This window comes from Oreochromis aureus, linkage group 17 (genome assembly GCF_013358895.1).
Source record: "Oreochromis aureus strain Israel breed Guangdong linkage group 17, ZZ_aureus, whole genome shotgun sequence".
NCBI lineage: Eukaryota > Metazoa > Chordata > Actinopteri > Cichliformes > Cichlidae > Oreochromis > Oreochromis aureus.
In genome coordinates this window covers 38,238,352-38,256,709 of record NC_052958.1, presented here as the reverse complement: position 1 = coordinate 38,256,709, position 18,358 = coordinate 38,238,352, and the positions used below count along the sequence as shown (strand labels likewise).

General features: G+C 41.9%; 1 protein-coding gene across 2 annotated transcripts in view; it reads left to right on the top strand.

Annotated features, from left to right (window-relative positions):
* chst11 (carbohydrate (chondroitin 4) sulfotransferase 11) overlaps positions 1-18,358 on the top strand; it is an 86,554-nt gene that overhangs the window by 62,119 nt on the left and 6,077 nt on the right. For both annotated transcript variants that reach the window (XM_031743794.2, XM_031743793.2), the window contains exon 3: positions 18,094-18,323. In XM_031743794.2, the coding sequence (XP_031599654.1) occupies positions 18,094-18,323 (230 nt within the window). The remainder of the gene's footprint in view (positions 1-18,093; positions 18,324-18,358) is intronic.

Sequence of the window (18,358 nt, the reverse complement as noted above, 5' to 3'; positions counted from 1 at the left end):
CATCACTGCTGACAGGCCTGCAGCTTTACTGTCATTATTTGCATGTAGAGATTTACACATATTCATATCTATAATTTCACAGCGTCACTTTTAATACACAGCTCCAGAGTTTATTAAACAAAAGTAAATGAAAGCTTCCCTTGCAGTATTCTCATTTACCCACTCAGCTCCTCGCAACCCTTTAATATGCTACTCTGTAATAATCTGCACTCCTCTCTCTCTCCTCGCCTTTCTTTTCTTTTTGGGTGTTTTTGCTTTCAGCTAATACATGCTCGCTCATTCTCTTACAAAAAAGCTCACTTTAAATAAATCTGAAGTCAAGTGTTTAATTCAGGGCTTAACTTCCCTCTTATTGAGCCCTGGAGGCGCAGAAGGCAGGGAGCTACAAGGTCTCGCTGAGACTTCCAAAAGCTCAATGACACCCTCGTCTTTGTGACTTGAACCTGTGTGTTTTTAGAATACGTTATTTTAAAGCTAAGCTGTGAATCCTCAGGGCTAGTTTTATTAACCACAATTTAAATCAGATGCTGAATGTAATAAAGTCATTTAATGTGGCCACACACGTGGTCAGATTTAATCTAAATACAGTAAAGAAACCTGCTAATGATCCTTCTTCCTTTTTAACCTCCAACCAGTAATGACAGGCTGGCTCACAGAGGCAGTTATAACAGAGCCAGAGCCCAGCTCACTCATTATTGCTGAATCAGAAATCAGACTTGAGGCTGGAGGAAAAGGATGCTCAGATCTGTGCCATAGTAAAAGGAATGACTCAGCTAACATCGTCTATGTGTGTTCATTGTGTGTGTGCTGAGCGATCCAAGGATACTCAGATGTTTCAAGTTGTTTTGATGATCCATACTTCTGTTTGGGCTTAAAACATTAGTTTGCCTTAATCGCACTGCCATCGTCTCCTAATCACATCCATATCCACCACTGACATCACCTAAGTCCAGATGCCAGGATTACTTCTAATAAAAGTTAGAGAATTATTTTCTTGTTGTTACTACAAACTTTGTGCCATTTCTGCTGCCAGAAAACCGATTACATGGGTTTGTCCAAAAGTAACAGGACAGTCTGATAGGAAAAAATAAACTCGTTCAGAGTTATGCAGGTTTCCTGGTTTGTCTGTGACTTCTTCTCATCAACATTAAGTTGAAAGCCGAACAGTTCAGATATGCATGGTTGTAATTATAGTTTTTAAACAGGAGGATGAAGGTGGCCACAAGGTCAGCGGTTCAATCCCCAGCTCCTCCAGGCTGTGAGGCGTCCTTGGCAAGTCCTGACCTGTGGGTGTGTGTTAATGTTCAAAAAGGCACTTAGGCATAGAATCAAGTATTGCATTAGTGTGTGTGTGAATGAGGCTTGTAATAAGCACTCAGTAAGAGTCGAAGTATGTAAGTACCAATCCATTCAGCATATAAATCCAGTCCAAGAACTCAGCTCGCTAGAGGGGCTCAAGGGGATGGCACCACAAAAAATGTCATTTCCCAGATTGATGTGTGTTCATTTTAAGAGAGTGAAACAGAATTAAACAATGAATACTATGAAGAATGCATGTTACAATCTACCGTTTCCATTATGATCTGCTTGTGTTGTTCCTTTGAATCTCTTTCCCTTCAGACTCTCTTATGCTCCTTTTCCGTGTCTCTATCATGCTCTTTGTTTCGCCTCTCTTTTTGGAACGCCTCCATTCAGCACAGCCACACAGGAGCTATTTGTTAGATGCTACCTGGGAATGGCTGTCACTGATGTACAAGCAGTGTGTTAGTAAAATTCTATTTAAATGTTTCTTGCATCGCATTTTGAGGTTTAAACTACCTGTTAGCTTAATAGTATATTTTTTGAAAAGGCTTGTTATCTCTGTGTTGGTGTCTCACTTTTTTCTCACATTTTCTGTGCTCGGTGTGGAGCACCGGTCAGCTGACATGTCAGAGTAGCTTCCACTTGAGTGTCAGGATCCATGTTTTCACTCACTTCACTGGTTAGCGCTGGCTGATAGGTGCATTTATATTTACATTTTTGCTTGAAATCCTTTTTATTTGAATGGAATGACCTATTTGAAGAGATGCATATGTTGGATTGAACTATGAGCAGCACTGTGTTAAAAGAGGACCAAAAGAACCGATGAATTCTTGCTCTTTCCTAGATTTCCTCAGCGGTGACGGCAGAATTTAAATGTCCCGAGAAAACATCTTAAATTCTGTGGCTCAGATTCTGTGAAAGTCTCTGAGAAAGTCGAGTACAGCACAAAGAAGCCTGAGATGAAACCCATGTGAGGTCCACAGCAGCACAGAGAGCGGTTAGAGCAGCTTTTCCAGGAGGAAAAAAATAATCAAACAGCAGATTTGATCAGGTTTCACTGGCAGTTTAAACATGTACTGTTTATGGCTGTGGAAGTTAACTTAGATAATGCCAGAAAATAACTGACTGGAAGGAGGTGTTTCAAGATGACAAAACAAAGGCTTTTTATAGGGAAACTTTTATCCCAGGTATCTGGTTTTCATAAAGGTTGAATAAACTCCGTACCTGCTGAGGATACCATTCTGCCAAAGGATACTTGGTGTTTTAGGAGTGCTTTTTACAGCTCTATTCATTCATCCTCTTTCATTTCAGCTTTATACTGACATAGCAGAGAGACCCATGAAAAGATGGGTCAATGATGAAACCTGAATCTGACTAAACTTTTATCACCTGCTGTTCAAACTTCATCAGTAACGTGCTGCATTCTGGTACAACAGCCCTTTTGTAGTAACTTGAAATGGTTTCCTTTCTGTTACTGACATAATTTTGACGACTGAACAAATAAATTGATTTGAAAATTAAAAGGAGGTTAAAGTCAGTGGGTTATGTGTTAAATGTAAAAGTTTGAAATAGGAGGATTTATTACACCCACATCAAGATTCAGAGAATTCTGAACGACAGAAACTCGTGAACCAAAAACTTAATTTAGGTTTAAAAGCTGCGTGAAAGGGCAAAAAATAGCGGTTCCATATATGAGCATCTCAAACCTTCTTCTTGACTCTGACCTCTGTCCTGATAATCACACTCAAGTTGCATTTTGTGTCCACACACATTTCTGAGGAATATCACATTAAAAAGTCTCAGGCTGTGAATTGTCATTCTTTCAGTAAATAGTCAGATCCCAGGGTAATGACTGGATGGTACAGTTGACTAATAACGTGACCGTTAATCTAGTAATCTAGCTGTTACAGTTAAGTTACAGTTCAGATGAGCGTTTGACAGGTTTGACAAAAATAATGAGGTCATCATCAGAAAGGTGAAAAAGAGCGACTCTAATTCGAAAAAGTTTGAGACGACATAGTGCTCTATGACTCATTACACCAAAGCAACTGACCAATCAACAAGGCTCAACACAAGAAGCCCGCCTCCCACAATAAATGATATTTGTTGTGTCAGTCGAACTGGACATTCATAAACAGGGTCCACCTCTGACAAGCAAAGAAGGCTGTTGTAGACAAAACTGTACATTAGTTCATATTGAACATCATGTAGGGTTGCACATTTCAGACCAGACGTTTTAGGCCACATCATTAGACTTTAATCGTGTTATGGAGACACGTCGTTTTACTGCTTCATAAATAAATGTAATCAGTGAAAAGAGGAAAGTGTCTCGGTGTGTCTCTGCCACTAGATAATACCTGTCTGGCTGTTTCACCAGCTGCAGATACACCTCTAACCCTGCAATCCACTCACTGCAATCGTGTGTGTGTGTGTGTGTGTGTGTGTGTGTGTGTGTGTGTGTGTGTGCGTCCTCTCCTGCACTTCCTGGAATTGGCACCCTGGGCCAGATTATGCAGGAACACAGCAGCTGAGCCTGGCACAGACTTGAAAGAAGCGTCACACCTTTCACCCACAGCAAAAAGCCAAAGCAGCTGTCTTGAGTGTTCCTCTGCTGTAAAGCCATCAGACCGGAGCACAGCCATACGCTGTGGGTGTGGGTTCTAAGATGTGTGCGCAGGAAGCTGGATAAGTCACTCTGGGTTTAAAGACAAAGGGATTTAGAGGAGGAGGCTTTACTCTTTTTTGTCTCTGCCTATCTCTACAGGCTGCATATAAACAGGGCTGAAGAAAGGCGGTGAAAAGAGAGAGACAAAGGGATTTAAAGGAGATGAGTGCTCTGTTTTGCTCTCAGAGAAGATAAACTGTGTGCATGAAAGAGGAGCTATAGTACAGAAGGCTGCAGAGAAATGGATTAGAGAAATGCATAAATAAGACTTTGTGTGTCATCGAGATCAAAAAGCAAATGTTTCATGATCTTGAAATTACAAGCTTGTTTACTTAAAACCATAAAATAATTATATTGTGTGGTTACACAGAACACACCAAGTTCAAACCAAGCTCGATTCCAGCAGACGTCCTTCCAGAAGGTTTTGGCTCACCACTTTGAATTTTTAGAAAAACTAATCTTGAATTGGTTTTGTGATTCCACTTTAGTCTTCTTTTGTATGTAACTGTGTATTAAAGTAGGTGCTCATTAACATTACCTGCTCCACACTAAGCTTTCATAGTGCAGTGGAAAGTCCCTGAAAGTGTGAGATGCACCTACTGCAGGCAGAAGAAAGCACAGCCATGTTTTTCATGCTGTCTAAAGTCTCTGTATGCGATGGATTCTCAGAGCAGAATATTTTACAGCAAAAGTGATTCAGCTGACAGATATTTCGATCTATGCCAAAAATTAAAATACTGCAAAATGAGAGATGCTATACCTGAACTCAGGTCATAATGGAATGTCTGATTCATCCCGAATTGGGTGTGACGGTGTCCAAGGAACAAACGGGAATATCTTGAATTTTCTGTTGGTTGCTTTCCATAGACAAACACTTGTGTTCTCTAACCGAGTGCTTTCTGTTAAACATTCATACTTCAGTGGATGCATCAGAGAACTTGGGGTTAGTGCCTTGCCCAAGGATATTTGGCATCAGACTGGGAGCAGGCTGGGAGGAGGCCCCGGGGCAGACCCAGGACACGCTTGGAGAGATTATATCTGTCGGCTGGCCTGGGAAAACCTTGGTGTTGTCCCGGACAAGCTGGAGGAGGTGGATGAGGAGAGGGAGGTCTGGGCTTCTCTGCTTGGGCTGCTGCCCCCGCAGATGGATGGATGGATGGATGGATGGATGCATGGATGGATGGATGGATGGATGGATGGATGGATGGATGAATGGATGGATGAATGGATGGATGGATGGATGGATGGATGGATGGATGGATGGATGGATGAATGGATGGATGGAGGGATGAATGGATGGATGGATGGATGAATGGATGGATGGATGAATGGATGGATGGATGGATGGATGGATGAATGGATGGATGGATGAATGGATGGATGGATGGATGGATGGATGGATGGATGGAGGGATGAATGGATGGATGGATGGATGGATGGATGGATGGATGGATGGAGGGATGAATGGATGGATGGATGGATGGATGGATGGATGGATGGATGGATGGATGGATGGATGGATGGAGGGATGAATGGATGGATGGATGGATGAATGGATGCATGGATGGATGAATGGATGCATGGATGGATGAATGGATGGATGGATGGCTGGATGGATGGATGGATGGATGGATGAATGGATGCATGGATGGATGAATGGATGGATGGATGGATGAATGGATGCATGGATGGATGGATGGATGGATGGAGACTGGGAGCGGGCAGGGACCACTAACCTTTCAGATGAACAGAATCAGCTTTCTGTGATTTCCTTCCCTGGATTATTAAAACTAAAGATAAAAGAGTGAAATAGAAATACTTGGAATAAGTCCTGCAAGATGATGAGTTTGTATTAGTCTACATAAAAGTAGCTGACAGTGGAGTTTTTAACAGCTATAATCTGACTGCAGCAGTAGCTATTGTGTTAAGTCTCAATTGTAAAGGGACAGTTTTCCCATATTTTATCTGGTCTGTAGTGCTATTTATCCATAAAGAGTGTTTTGGTGTGAGTTGCCCAGTTTGGGAGATAAATATGTCTGAGTTCTGTGAAATCAAAAAAAGATATTTACAAGCTCAGCAGTAAAATCTCAACCATTAATCAAAAACAGAAAATCCACTTTGATTTGAGCAGTGTCATGTCAGTAATACACTCAGGGGCCACTTTGATTAGTTACACCTCGTTACTGTGGGGTTAGAATTGCCCTTATTCTTCATGGCCCCTCTTCTCTGGCCTCTGGCATCAACAAGACATTTTACCCATAGAGGTGCTGCTCTCTGGACATTTTCTCTTTTTCGAAGCACTCTCTGTAAATGCTAAAGATGGCTGCTTGGGAAATTCCCAGCAGTTTAGCAGTTTCTGAATTACTCATATTAGTATGAGTGGTACCAACAGCAACACAACGTTTGCTTGGTGCTCAGTCTGAACTTCAGCAAGTCATCTCGACTCTTTCTGCAAGCCTAAATGCACCGAGGCTGCTTTCATGTGATTGGCTGATAACAAACATTTTTTTTTTTTATTTTATTTCTTTCTTCCTTTCATTTATATAAATGCATTTGCACTCTTTTACTTTGAAAAATATTTATTTTGAATGCTCTCCGTTTCACGGTTAGTGATCGGTGCAATGACTGAAGAAAACTTGGACGACCTAACAGCTCCCCAAAATTAAGCCAAAACGTCTCTATCGCCCCCTGGTGTCTGGCTGCAGTATAGGTCATAAACCCCGCCTCCCTGTTAGCGGATGGGACTGGGCTCAGACCAGTGACTGTAAAAAATGTACTCTACTGCAGTCATCGGATTATTATCCGTGAGAATAATGTCATTTGTGTAGAAACAATATTAGTCCCACCATGCATTGAGTATCAAGAATATTTGCGCTTAGTAAATAAGACGGGCTGCAGACGTCCATGCTGAACTATCGGTCGTCTTGTTGATGGGAGCAGGAGCTAGAGGGGGCGTGTGGTTGTGTCCTTTGCCATGTTCACACTGATACCTCATCTTGGCTAGGTTTTTTTTTGGTGTTGGTGTAAAGCAACTGGAACGGATTCCTGGATTCTCTCCAGATGGAGATGGCGAGCCTATGCCCAGACCGAACTAAACTCTTGTTTAAGAAACTCATTCTTCTCTCCTGAGAAACACCAAACCAAAGCAAAAAAAACCCAACAGAACTAACAAGCAATCCTGACTAATGACCAAAAAGGACAAACTGAAATAATGAGCTCAATAGGACTGTGTTTTTATTATTATTGTTATTTTTGTAAATTGTATCTCATTTCATTTTCACTTTTCTACCAAAATAATAACTATTGACGCTGATTTCCTGCCTCCAGCCATTTCATTTCACACTCACCTCAGTTCCTGTTCTAATCAAACCTAGCAACCTTCCTGTACATTTGGCTTGTCCTAGACTGCTTACCCTGAGTCACACAAGCATGTGTGCTTAAAAAAGTGGTCAGTGAGTGCATGTTCTTACACTAAAACCAAAGGAATCTCAGAGCTTAGCTTTAGCAGTGTTACCGATCTGAAGATCAGGACTGGACTGATAACACGCAGCTCTACTTTACACTGACAGCAGCAGAGTTAACAGTGCATAATTTTCTTGATAATAAAGACTTCTGAACCCAAACAAATACTTGTTTGCTGCATTTGAGGCCAACAAATCACAAACTCGAACAAAAAAAACAAACAGAAAAGAGAATCTAGTTGTCACTGGGTTTTATTGAAATCCCATTTCTCAGTTTTTCCTTTGACGTCTCTTTTCTGATTTTTTTCTCCCTGAGGGGTGAAACACACGATGCAGAGAGAAAAAAGTAAAGTGCTCATGAGAGGAAGAAGAAACTTTGATTGCACTGAGGGAAAGTCAGAGCACTTTGTCATTATCTTGTCTTTGGTGCTATAATTATACCCCACACTTTTCTCTTTGCCGTTTAGTCACACAGACGCACGCTGGTTCTCTGCACAAGTGTATATTTAAGTACAACACACTCTCGATCCAGAGATGTACATGAGCACACACGTTCTACATATACAAACAGTAAACACATATCACTGCACAGTGACAGCCTCTGAGTTCATTTCATTCTCTCGTGTCACTGCGCCGCCTGCATAATTCAAACTCTTTGTTGCATTTTAACCCTGGAAACTATAACAGACAAATGTATTCTGATGATAAAGACAAAGCCAGAGGCGGCCACCAGCCTCGTATCCAGAGAGGAAGATAAATAACAAAGTAAATATGAGTAAAACTTTTTTAAGGCTCATGTTTTAACAGTCACAGGAATGCATTTTTAGTCATTAACCTCTGAATCCATTCAGATTAAATAAATCCAATAGCTACGTTTTTAAAAAACAAGGATATACTCTCCGCTTTCACTCTGTTAAGCAGTCGGTGGTTCTTCTACAGACCGACAAACTAAAATCGACACTCTCCCTTGTGTAATTTTTCCTCGTCAGGTCGGGTGTAAAAACGAATCAGCTGGCAGAGCAGGTGTCCACAGCATAAAACCCTTGCACATCCAAAGAGTTTACAGTATAACATGTACATGTACATCACACCTGCAGACACTGTCATGTTCTTCACATGAACTTTAAAACATTGGGCTGACATCAGAGATAAAGTGTAAAGACTTATCTCTGTCTTTGTGGGTTAGCTTTCACCTGGGAAGGAGGTCTGTCTCCGGGCTCAGGTTGCTGGTTTAACTTTACCGTGGGATAGGGACGGCCGGCCTTACCCAGGTGTCGAATATCCTGGAGTTTAAAGAATGAAATGGCCATGCTGCAGAGTTCACTAACCTCCTGTCCTCCTGTCACATGCAGGCATAAGTAGGATCCGGTGCCTACCCCCAGAGTTACAACACTGTTAGGGTTGAAAACCTACAGATCGTCACAAAATATTAAAGACTCTCCATAAAATCCTCTGCCAGTTAAATTCTTATGATGGTTTGTTAACAGCTCCCTTAGTGAGGGTGAGGCCTCCAGGCTCCACTGCTGCTTTTACAGACAAACATCCAGGAAGGCTGTGTGTCAAACTGTAGCCTCTAATGCAACATCTGTGTCTGACTGCTCAGGGTGGTGTTTTGGGGATTCCCAGATTATTTTTACTTTATTAACAGTACTTTCAACTGCTACTGCAAATGTCTTAAGAAGTGAACCCTGCAGCAAGTAGCATCATATCGAGCGTGTATATGTGTGTGTTTGCATGTTTACTTGACCTTGATGGCACCTGGCAGGAAAGCTCAGCGCTTCTGGCCCCTGGCATGAACACTGTCTCCATTCATGGCCTTCCCACACTGCCCTTATGTAACAGCGTCGGCACAAAAATCATGAATCAGTAGATTCACAGATTTAAAGCTGTAGCTTAGAAAGGCTGTTTTTGTGATGCTGGGTATTTAAACATTGCACCAGCTATGTTTGAGATAAAACACAGATCAGTCCGAGTTTAGGCATCTATGGTAAGTAAGTGCATTTTGTTAACTGAATATGAGGCTGACAGGCAGACTGGCATGACATCAGTAAATATGTCAGAATCACCAGGAGCCAATTTATGTGAGTTAGTTAACTGATTATATCCAGCTAGTAGGATACAAGGTTGAGAGCATTCTTGTTCTCAGTTTCTCACTGGAGATGCTTGGTACAAACCCCTACTAATGCTCAATTTTCAAAGTATCACACAGGCAGAAGAGAAAATATGAAAAACAACAAAACTCAACATCAGGAGAGAGACGCTGGACTGCCAAACAGACCACTAGAGCTTGTGTTGGATCCAGAATCACTATTTTGGGGCTTTAGTTTTATTTTCATTTTTGACTTTTAGTCTTTAGCCACTATTTTTGGGGTTTAGGCCCCAAATTTACATGGATACACAGAACTTACGGTTTAGGCTCATGATCATTATGGTGACCCACATGTCAAAAGGGAATAATCTCCCATCTGCCACAGTATTGACAACATGACCAGAAGAATTGTGGCATCTACAGTGCTGTGAAAATGTATTTGCCACTTTCCGATTCCAATTTTTAATATTAGGCAAAGATAACCCGAGTAGATACAAAATGCAGTTTTTACATTGTTGACACTACAACTGAAGCACTGTTAGTTGCAGCGACTTATATCATAAGAAGAATTCGTTTTTTTCATTCTTTCACATATACTGCTTACTCTGCTTTCTTGCCTTTAACACTGCTATGTTATCCAAAAATGTGGTGGCTCTTTAACTCTGCTGTACGTATTTGGGGAAATGTGGGCTCATCTCAAACTACATGCAGAAAAATGTCCCTTTCTTCCCGTCTCACCTGTGGACTTCTTCAGCTTTAAGTGGAAAGTTGTTGGAGGCTCGACTAACAGATGTCAGCTTGTAAAAGTCTCGGTTCCTCTGAATCTGCACAACCGAGTCACAGAGTTCAACGTTAGCATGACTCACAGAATAACACTGATGGTGGGAAACATGCCTCGTATAAGTGTTTTACGTTTCCCTGAGAGCTGTTGACGTGAAGTTGCCGGCTGCTGTTGTAACTCAACACATTACTGAAGAAGGTAATAACCACGACCACAGCTTTCCATAAAACATCAAAGCGGGACAAGAGCTCAAAAACAAACTCATTTTAGACTTTCTCAGTCATCCAGTAATCTGATTTTCCAGTTTCAGTGTAGCAGAGACAGAGAGGGCTAAGATGTGTTTAAAATGTATCCAGTTACACTGTAACAGTCACACTTGCTACTTTGAATGAAGCTGCTATCAGCAGGTACACCTGAGTGCTGTCTGTGTAGAAAAGCCAGCAAGACTCAACAAATTTAGCATTACAAACATTCTGCTTTACAATGAAATATTTAACATTAAGCTTAATTTTTCTGCAGTTTTCTGTATTTGCCTGCTCCTCCTTCAGAGCTGCTCAGTAGACAGCTGGGCTCTTTTTCTAGGTATGAATGTGTGAGGAATAAATATGAAGCAGAGTGCTTCAGAAAAAGAGTGTGTGTTCTCAGTTATCCCACTGGAAAAATACAGGTAAAGAAAAACTTTTCCTCAGATCCAGTCGGTGTCTCCGTGGCTGCAGGCGGTTATTGTGTCATGGTGACTGCTACTGGACTTCTCATAAATGACATAGTGGAAAAGTCCATGTACTGCTGGTCTTATTGGAAAGGATGAATCTGCCTCATAAAGCTTTCATAGCAGAGCCTCATCTTGTTACCTTTCACGCAGCGACCCGTTAAGCTCTATGGTTGAGAATCAGGTGTTATTTGGTACAGTTGTGGCACACTGGCAGCTTTATGCCTGCCTGCTTTATGAATGCCAGCCTGTGCGCATAGACACAGACTGCCTTTAGTGCTCAGTGTGTGTGACAGAGAGGTGCTTTGATGAATCCTATTGATCTTTGTTTAGCTGTCTTCACAGCTGGCGAGCAGAGAGAGAAGCTAATTCAGCGACTCAAGACGAGGAGTGCAGACGGATGAATTTTTAGGAGACAAAACGGAAAAGGCATTCTTATAATATTAAGCACCATCGAGCTAAAGACAGGACACATGTTACATGTTGCTGCACTTCACCCTCTCGACATTGGACTTTCTTCTTTTCACACACCCACTGTCAACTCTTCAAAAAACGGAAGACATACACAAAATAAATAGGACGGTTAAATGTACACAGCAGTAATGACTGTTGCAGTGTTTAAATTGCAATAAGGAGCACAATTCTAACTTCATGAATGAACAATGCCTCTAAATTGAGGTATAAATCAAATTCATTAGTTTCTCTCTTTCAGCATCATAGGGGTCACCACAGTGGAGCGTCTGGCTCCCACACTGACCCTCTGCATAGCCTCTATATTCATGTGGTCTGCTTCTTCTGCACGTGTCCAAACCATCTCAACCTTGCCGCTCTAACTGTGTCTCCAAAGCACTCTGCCTGAGCCGTCCTGATGCACGTGTTTCTAATCCTGTCCATTGTGGTCTCACTACTGTCTCATGAATCTCCCCTTTAGCTTTTGCTGCTGTGCTTCTGTCACATATTTTTCACCTCTCTTGTGCATCGTCCATTGCTTCACACTGTTGACCTCAGGTATTTAAACTCATCCACCTCCACTACCTGTACTCCTTGCAGCAGTCACACTGTCGTCCTCTCGTTCACACACGTATTCTTACTTGCTTCTAATGAGCTTCATCCCTCTTCTCTCCAAAGCATACCTCAATCACACCAGGTTGTCTTCTATCTGTTCCCTGCTGTCACTGCTATCTGATCTCATCTGTCAGCCATCACCATTGCAAAGGATTAGAGGCTTAGAGCTGATTGCTGATGTGATCCCATCCCTACCTTAAACAGATCTGTTCACATACTCACACATATATGAGATAATGTGTGACACTCATATATGTGCTGCACCAGCCTCACATACTTCTTTGCCACTCCTGATTCCTGCAGTACCACAGTTCGTCTCCAGGCATGCTATCATATGCTTTCTCTCCGTCCACAGAAGCACAGTGCTGCTCTCCTGACCTTTTCTATGCTTCTCCATCAACACTCTCAAAGCAAACATTGCATCTGCAGTGCTCTTTCTTGGCATGGCTATACTGCTGCTCACTGATTATCAGCCCAGCCAGCAACTCTTTCACATATTTTCTTGGTATGGCTCATCAGCTTTATCTCTCTGTAGTTACTACAGCTCTGCACATCATCATTGTTCTTGAAAATTGGCACTTTGTCTCCATTCCTCAAGCATTTTTTCATCCTCCAAGATTGTGTTAAAAAAGTCCACTGCTCTGTCTCTCCTACACATCCCCACACCTCCACAGGTATGTCATCAGGACCAACCACCTTTCCACTCTTCATCCTCTTCATAGCTGCCCTCACGTTATCCTCACTCCTCCTCTGCACTTGCTGATTCACTAACTGCCCTCCATCTGCCTCTCTCTCTTATTTTCTTTATTCACAAACCCCTCAAAACACTCCCTTCAATCATTAGTACATTTCCTTTCTAGCTGTCAGTCTAGCCAGTAAAGTCCATTTCCCCCTGTATCGACACCATTGTAGACCAGTTTGAGTCCATCTCCTAAGCTCCTAGCCTCCCCCTTGTTTACCCTGGACCTCTGCACGTACAATATATCTACTCTCCTTTTCACCAGTTGTTACCAGTCATCCAGCTCTCTCTCTCTTTACCAGTCATAGTCTTTCCTAGGCTCAGGGGCGATCGTGGCTCAAGAGTTGGCAGTTTGTCTTGTAATCGGAAGGTTGCCGGTTCGAGCCCCGGCTCCGACAGTCTCTGTCGTTGTGTCCTTGGGCAAGACACTTCACCCGTTGCCTACTGGTGGTGGTCAGAGGGCCCGGTGGCGCCAGTGTCCGGCAGCCTCGCCTCTGTCAGTGCGCCCCAGGGCAGCTGTGGCTACAGTGTAGCTTGCCATCACCACTGTGTGAATGGGTGGATGACTGAATGTAGTGTAAAGTCCATAGGGACTAAGTAAAGCGCCATACAAATACAGGCCATTTACCATTTTACCATTTTCCTTCTCACTCACTGCATCCTTGTCCATTTTGTTCTTTTCCTTAACCTTTTGGTCCTCAGCATTTAGCTTATGCTGAAGAAATATCATCAGGTCATTAATATGAGACAAGCTGTGAATTTCTTACTTTTGCACCATGAAAATTCATGACCACAAGCTCTAACTGGAACATTCGAGTGTATTTTTAGTCATCTTATGGTAAAAGTCTTTAAGACCTAATCTGTACTAAAACTGTTTGATTAGTAACAGAAGATGATTTACTGTCAAATAGAAAATATGGTTGGTTTAATCTTTATTTTAGCTTTCAGAATATTTTACACTTGTCTTAACTTTGTTACAATACAGTAACACAGGTTATAGTACACATTTATAAAACCCTAAAAATCCCTATGAACAAGCACTTTATGGCTGCTGGGAGGAAGAGCCCCCGTTTGACAGGAACACATTCTAAATACTAACTATAAAGTTCTCAATATTCAGTATTATTTATACACTGCCAAATTGTGATAACAGTTGTGTGCAGGTGCTTAGTTTGAAGAGATTTAGTTTCACCAGAAACATTTTTTTTTAGAGATATACAAAATGTATGACATAAACCACCTGACCCCTCCCTCACTTGACTGGTCCCTGTACTGGGACCAGCTTATTAATGACTAAATACATTTGCCAACATATGCTGATATTGCACTTTACTGTCAAGGATAACCAAGGCAGCCAATCAACAGTCTGATGAAGGCTCTGTCAGAAAGTGTCAAAGTGACCAGAGTGATGTGGAGTAACCCTGAGACTTCTTGTGTCCCTAACTTGCTTTGCTTTGTTGATACTTTAGCCTTGGATCTACATTTGAATGTAACCTAGTTTACAGACTTTCACTGGAATAAGTTTCTTCTGTCCTTTAGTAATCACTTCCTGGCTTCCTTTCTTTATCTCTTTCTTTGCTACCATCAGCAGATTAGGAGGAAGCTATTCATTACCACCGCTGCGACAAGCCGCTCAGCGCTGATACAAAGATCATATTTCAAACTCATAACAACTTTCAGAGACAATAACACAGTTGTGGTGAGGAAATGACGACTTGAAATATTGAAACACAATCTCCGTGTTGCCCTTTCATCACTTTCTCACACATTTTAACAACAAATGTGCAACAAGGAGAGCATGTGCATTTCCCATCAAATCTCAGGATAAGGAAGTAAAGTCTTCCCTGTTTGCATATACGCTGCTGACAATGACTTGGATGGTGGGATTAAGGATTTTCAGCCCCCCAGTTTTCTCAAAGTTTTGATGGTGTTTGCCAGAGAGAAATGGGGACTACACCTTCACTTCCATATCAGTCATAGTACCTGTAACACTAATTCATCATCTAGTATACCTGCATGCAGAAACTGCTGAGCTGGATGTTTGAGGCCCTTATTGGAACAGATCAAACTAAATTAGCCATAAAATGTGACGCTGCTAACTACTTTTATAGCTGTGGTTTTATGACGTTTTATGACACTGGCTCTTATTTGGTGCCGTTTCACTAGCTTGTGTCCACAAAGTCTCAGTGAAGAAATGTGCAAGCATATTGGCTAGTGCTATAGTCTGCTGTCCAATGGGAATAGCTCGACATGGCCGGAGGTCAGTGACCTCCACCACATCTCATCTCCTCCTCCTCCTCCTCCTTTTCATCCCTGTCCTCACTCTTCATAAAAACCCCATGAGAGACTTCACAGAGCTGCCTAAAGATGAGATAAGTGGTAGAAAGTGATCCCAGAGAAAGAAGAGAGATGAGAGGAAAACTGAGGCCAATCCTGAGAAGATCCCCTTGTCTCTTTTCTCGAGTTAAATACAGTTTAAAGTGTGCTGAGATGGAGGGTTGCATGTCTGCTGCAACATTTGAGGGAATTATAGCTGGATGCTCCCACTTCTTCCTGTTCTCTAAGATTTTCATCAACAAAGAGCTGTTATGCCTCAGTGGGCTTTGATGCTTTGCAGTTGATGAACATGAATAACGACGACTGGAATATGTACAAAAGAGCAAACAAGTGGGAGACGCACAAAAGGAGGACTTCATCTTGAGTGGAGACTTTCATTGTCCATCCTGAAAAAGCTCCACTTCCCTTTCCCAAAGCAGGAGTAACAATGGGAATAAAGGACGCCAACTATTGCTTTAATTCTAATAAAGACAGCAAAGTTAGAAAATAGTCTTTTATCTTTGCCCAATGAAGAATGTTTATTTTAAGAGATCTAGATATTACTGTTTCTACAAAAGATCTGGTGGGAATAAAATACTGTGTCTTGTGCAAAACAGATCTAAAATCAGAGCAAAACATTATAGTTTTGTGCAGCAATAAGAGCTGTCTAATATGACAGGAAGTAATTTTTTGGTCAGGGAGAGCAAGATTGACATGTGTATTTTATTTATTTATTTATTTTACTACACAAAATTACATTTGACTGCAAAATATCGTAAGTGCTCGGCAACCTTGTTTTTGTATAGGGATATAACCAAAATACAACCAGTTGGCAATGTGTTACACAGAGACCCAGTCAGTGTGAGTCAGTGTGACTCAGTGTGAGTCTTATAACTGAGACACTACTGTGCAAACCTTTGTCAATCTGAGAGCGACTGCGGTCAGTCAACAGCTGTCAGAGACAGGTCGGACCACCAGGTGACTCACAGTATGAAACTGCTTTGCAAACCTGTGAACAGAAAGATAGTCAGCAAAAACTATTGTAAATACTTTATTTTTTAGTTTAGTTCAAGAAGTGTATTTTATAGATATCATTGTCAAATGATTCTGATTTTAAGTCTTATGGACTTGTGGGGGCAGCACGGTGGCATTAAGGCCCTGGGTCCGACTCCCCCAAGTAGCCGGGGCCTTTCTGTACTCCAGCTTCCTCCCGCAGGCCAAAGACATGCAGTTAGTAGGGTTGGGTTAAATGATTATAATTGCCCGTAGGTGTGACTATCTGTTTCTGTGTGTTTGCCCTGCGATCGCCTGTCCAGGGTGTACCGCGCCTCTTGCCCCAGCTGGGTTCGTTGTAGGCTTGTTAGCTACGGGACAACAGGAGCACATCATGCAGTCCCCTACTGTAAAGGATTAGCTTTCTCCCATGATGCCGTATCAAGCTGCGCATGTGATGAACTGCACACTTGGAGACATGTTTTGAAAGCTGGCTTCAAAGAGAATCACATACAAACCTCTTTAGTCAAAGCTGTCTTCATGTACAGACTCCCTGTTAGCCCCAGTGTTGTTTCATTACTTCATGTCAGCATCTGTCCCAGCCTCTCAGCCCCTGACAGTGTATCACTGAAAGGCCATGCCTGTGTGGAGTGGGACAGAGTGGTAAGGCTGCAGGCCACAGTGAAATCAATCTAGATACTGTGAGGAACCCAGAGCACTGCCCTACAGGGGAATGTAGACCCAGAGGAAAAATAATCAAGAGGCATGAGCAAACACTCCTGCCCCTAAAATGCAAAACTTCCATACTGCTCTTAGTATTCTCATTCCTTTCTGTAAACGCATCCTTTCTCTCCTGCCACGGTCTGCTTCACCACAGGCATCACTGGGAAGGTGAAATATGCCTCCGATAAATGATTACCGACTGGAGCCACTCATACTGAACTCGCAGGATCTGTAATATTCTCCAATATCATTATTTTCCTCCACACCCATGGACTAATCTCTATCACAGTCTGTGGAATGACTCAAATAAGGCAAAAAGATAGAGTGAATAAAGAGATGAGTATGATAATAAAGCCTAAGATTGATAACTCAGTATCTAACTGCCTGTCTTTTCCATATCCGTCTTCATGCCCTCTTTCTGAATCATTTCAGTTGTAGAGTGCTCTGCTGGAGCTGACACATTTTTCTCACTGCCGTGTTAGTGACCGAGAGCATTAAAACATCTTTAAGTTTCAGAACAAATGTGTGAAATAATATTTTATTATTCTGCTGTAATAACTAGGGTAGTGAGTTAAATATGAATGTTGGTGACTAATATAGTACGTTCCCATTCTTGGGAAAAGTTTAGTTGAATTATTGTCAACAAAAATCCCACAATTGTCACATTTTGTTACATTTGGTACAAATTACTTGCACAGAGTTTAGCTAATGATAAAGTGTTATTTCATTTAGTTATCAGAATCTCTATCAACCTATTGGTAATAAAACCAATAGGCAGCTCATTTTTGTTTTTTTGTTCATCCCTTCACACAGATTACAGCCGGGCTTTCATTGGGACACTTCCAAACTAGTAACATGGGAATTGGAGCTTTTCATTGGGTAAATGAAAAGCTCCACTAAAACACAAACTACTGTATCTTTAATCTTGTGGTTAGCTAAACCCAATCAATCACAACTGAAAAAAAAGATTTATTTTTTACATCATTCTAAAAAGGGTTCGTTAGTTTATCTGGTAATTACCCTGAAAGATAAGTTGGCCAACCAGCCAGTTTGAGCTGGGAACCAGTGTTTGTTCAGGGACCTTTGTTGCACATCACACTTTGTTTACTCATGGATTCTTTGCAACTCTGTGCTGTAAACTACATAATTAAAGTAAAACAGGCACTGACTGTTCACATCTTATGCTATACTTACCCTCCTGAAGCCTTTTATTTGAATTTCACAGTAGTCCTTCTCTCTCTCTCTCCCAGCCGGAGCTATCAGGAGCTGCTGTCCTCCACCAGGCCAGGAGGGATCAGGTAGTCGATGCCTGTCGGGTCTACAGCGCATCGAGTCGTAAGCGGAGAGTTCTGACACCCGGAGACCTCAAACACCTCGTGGTGGATGAAGACCATGAGCTTATCTACTGCTATGTCCCCAAGGTGGCCTGTACCAACTGGAAACGTGTCATGATGGTGCTTACAGGCCGGGGCAAGTACAGGTGAGTTTGGTACTGTACCTATTAGCCAGTAATTA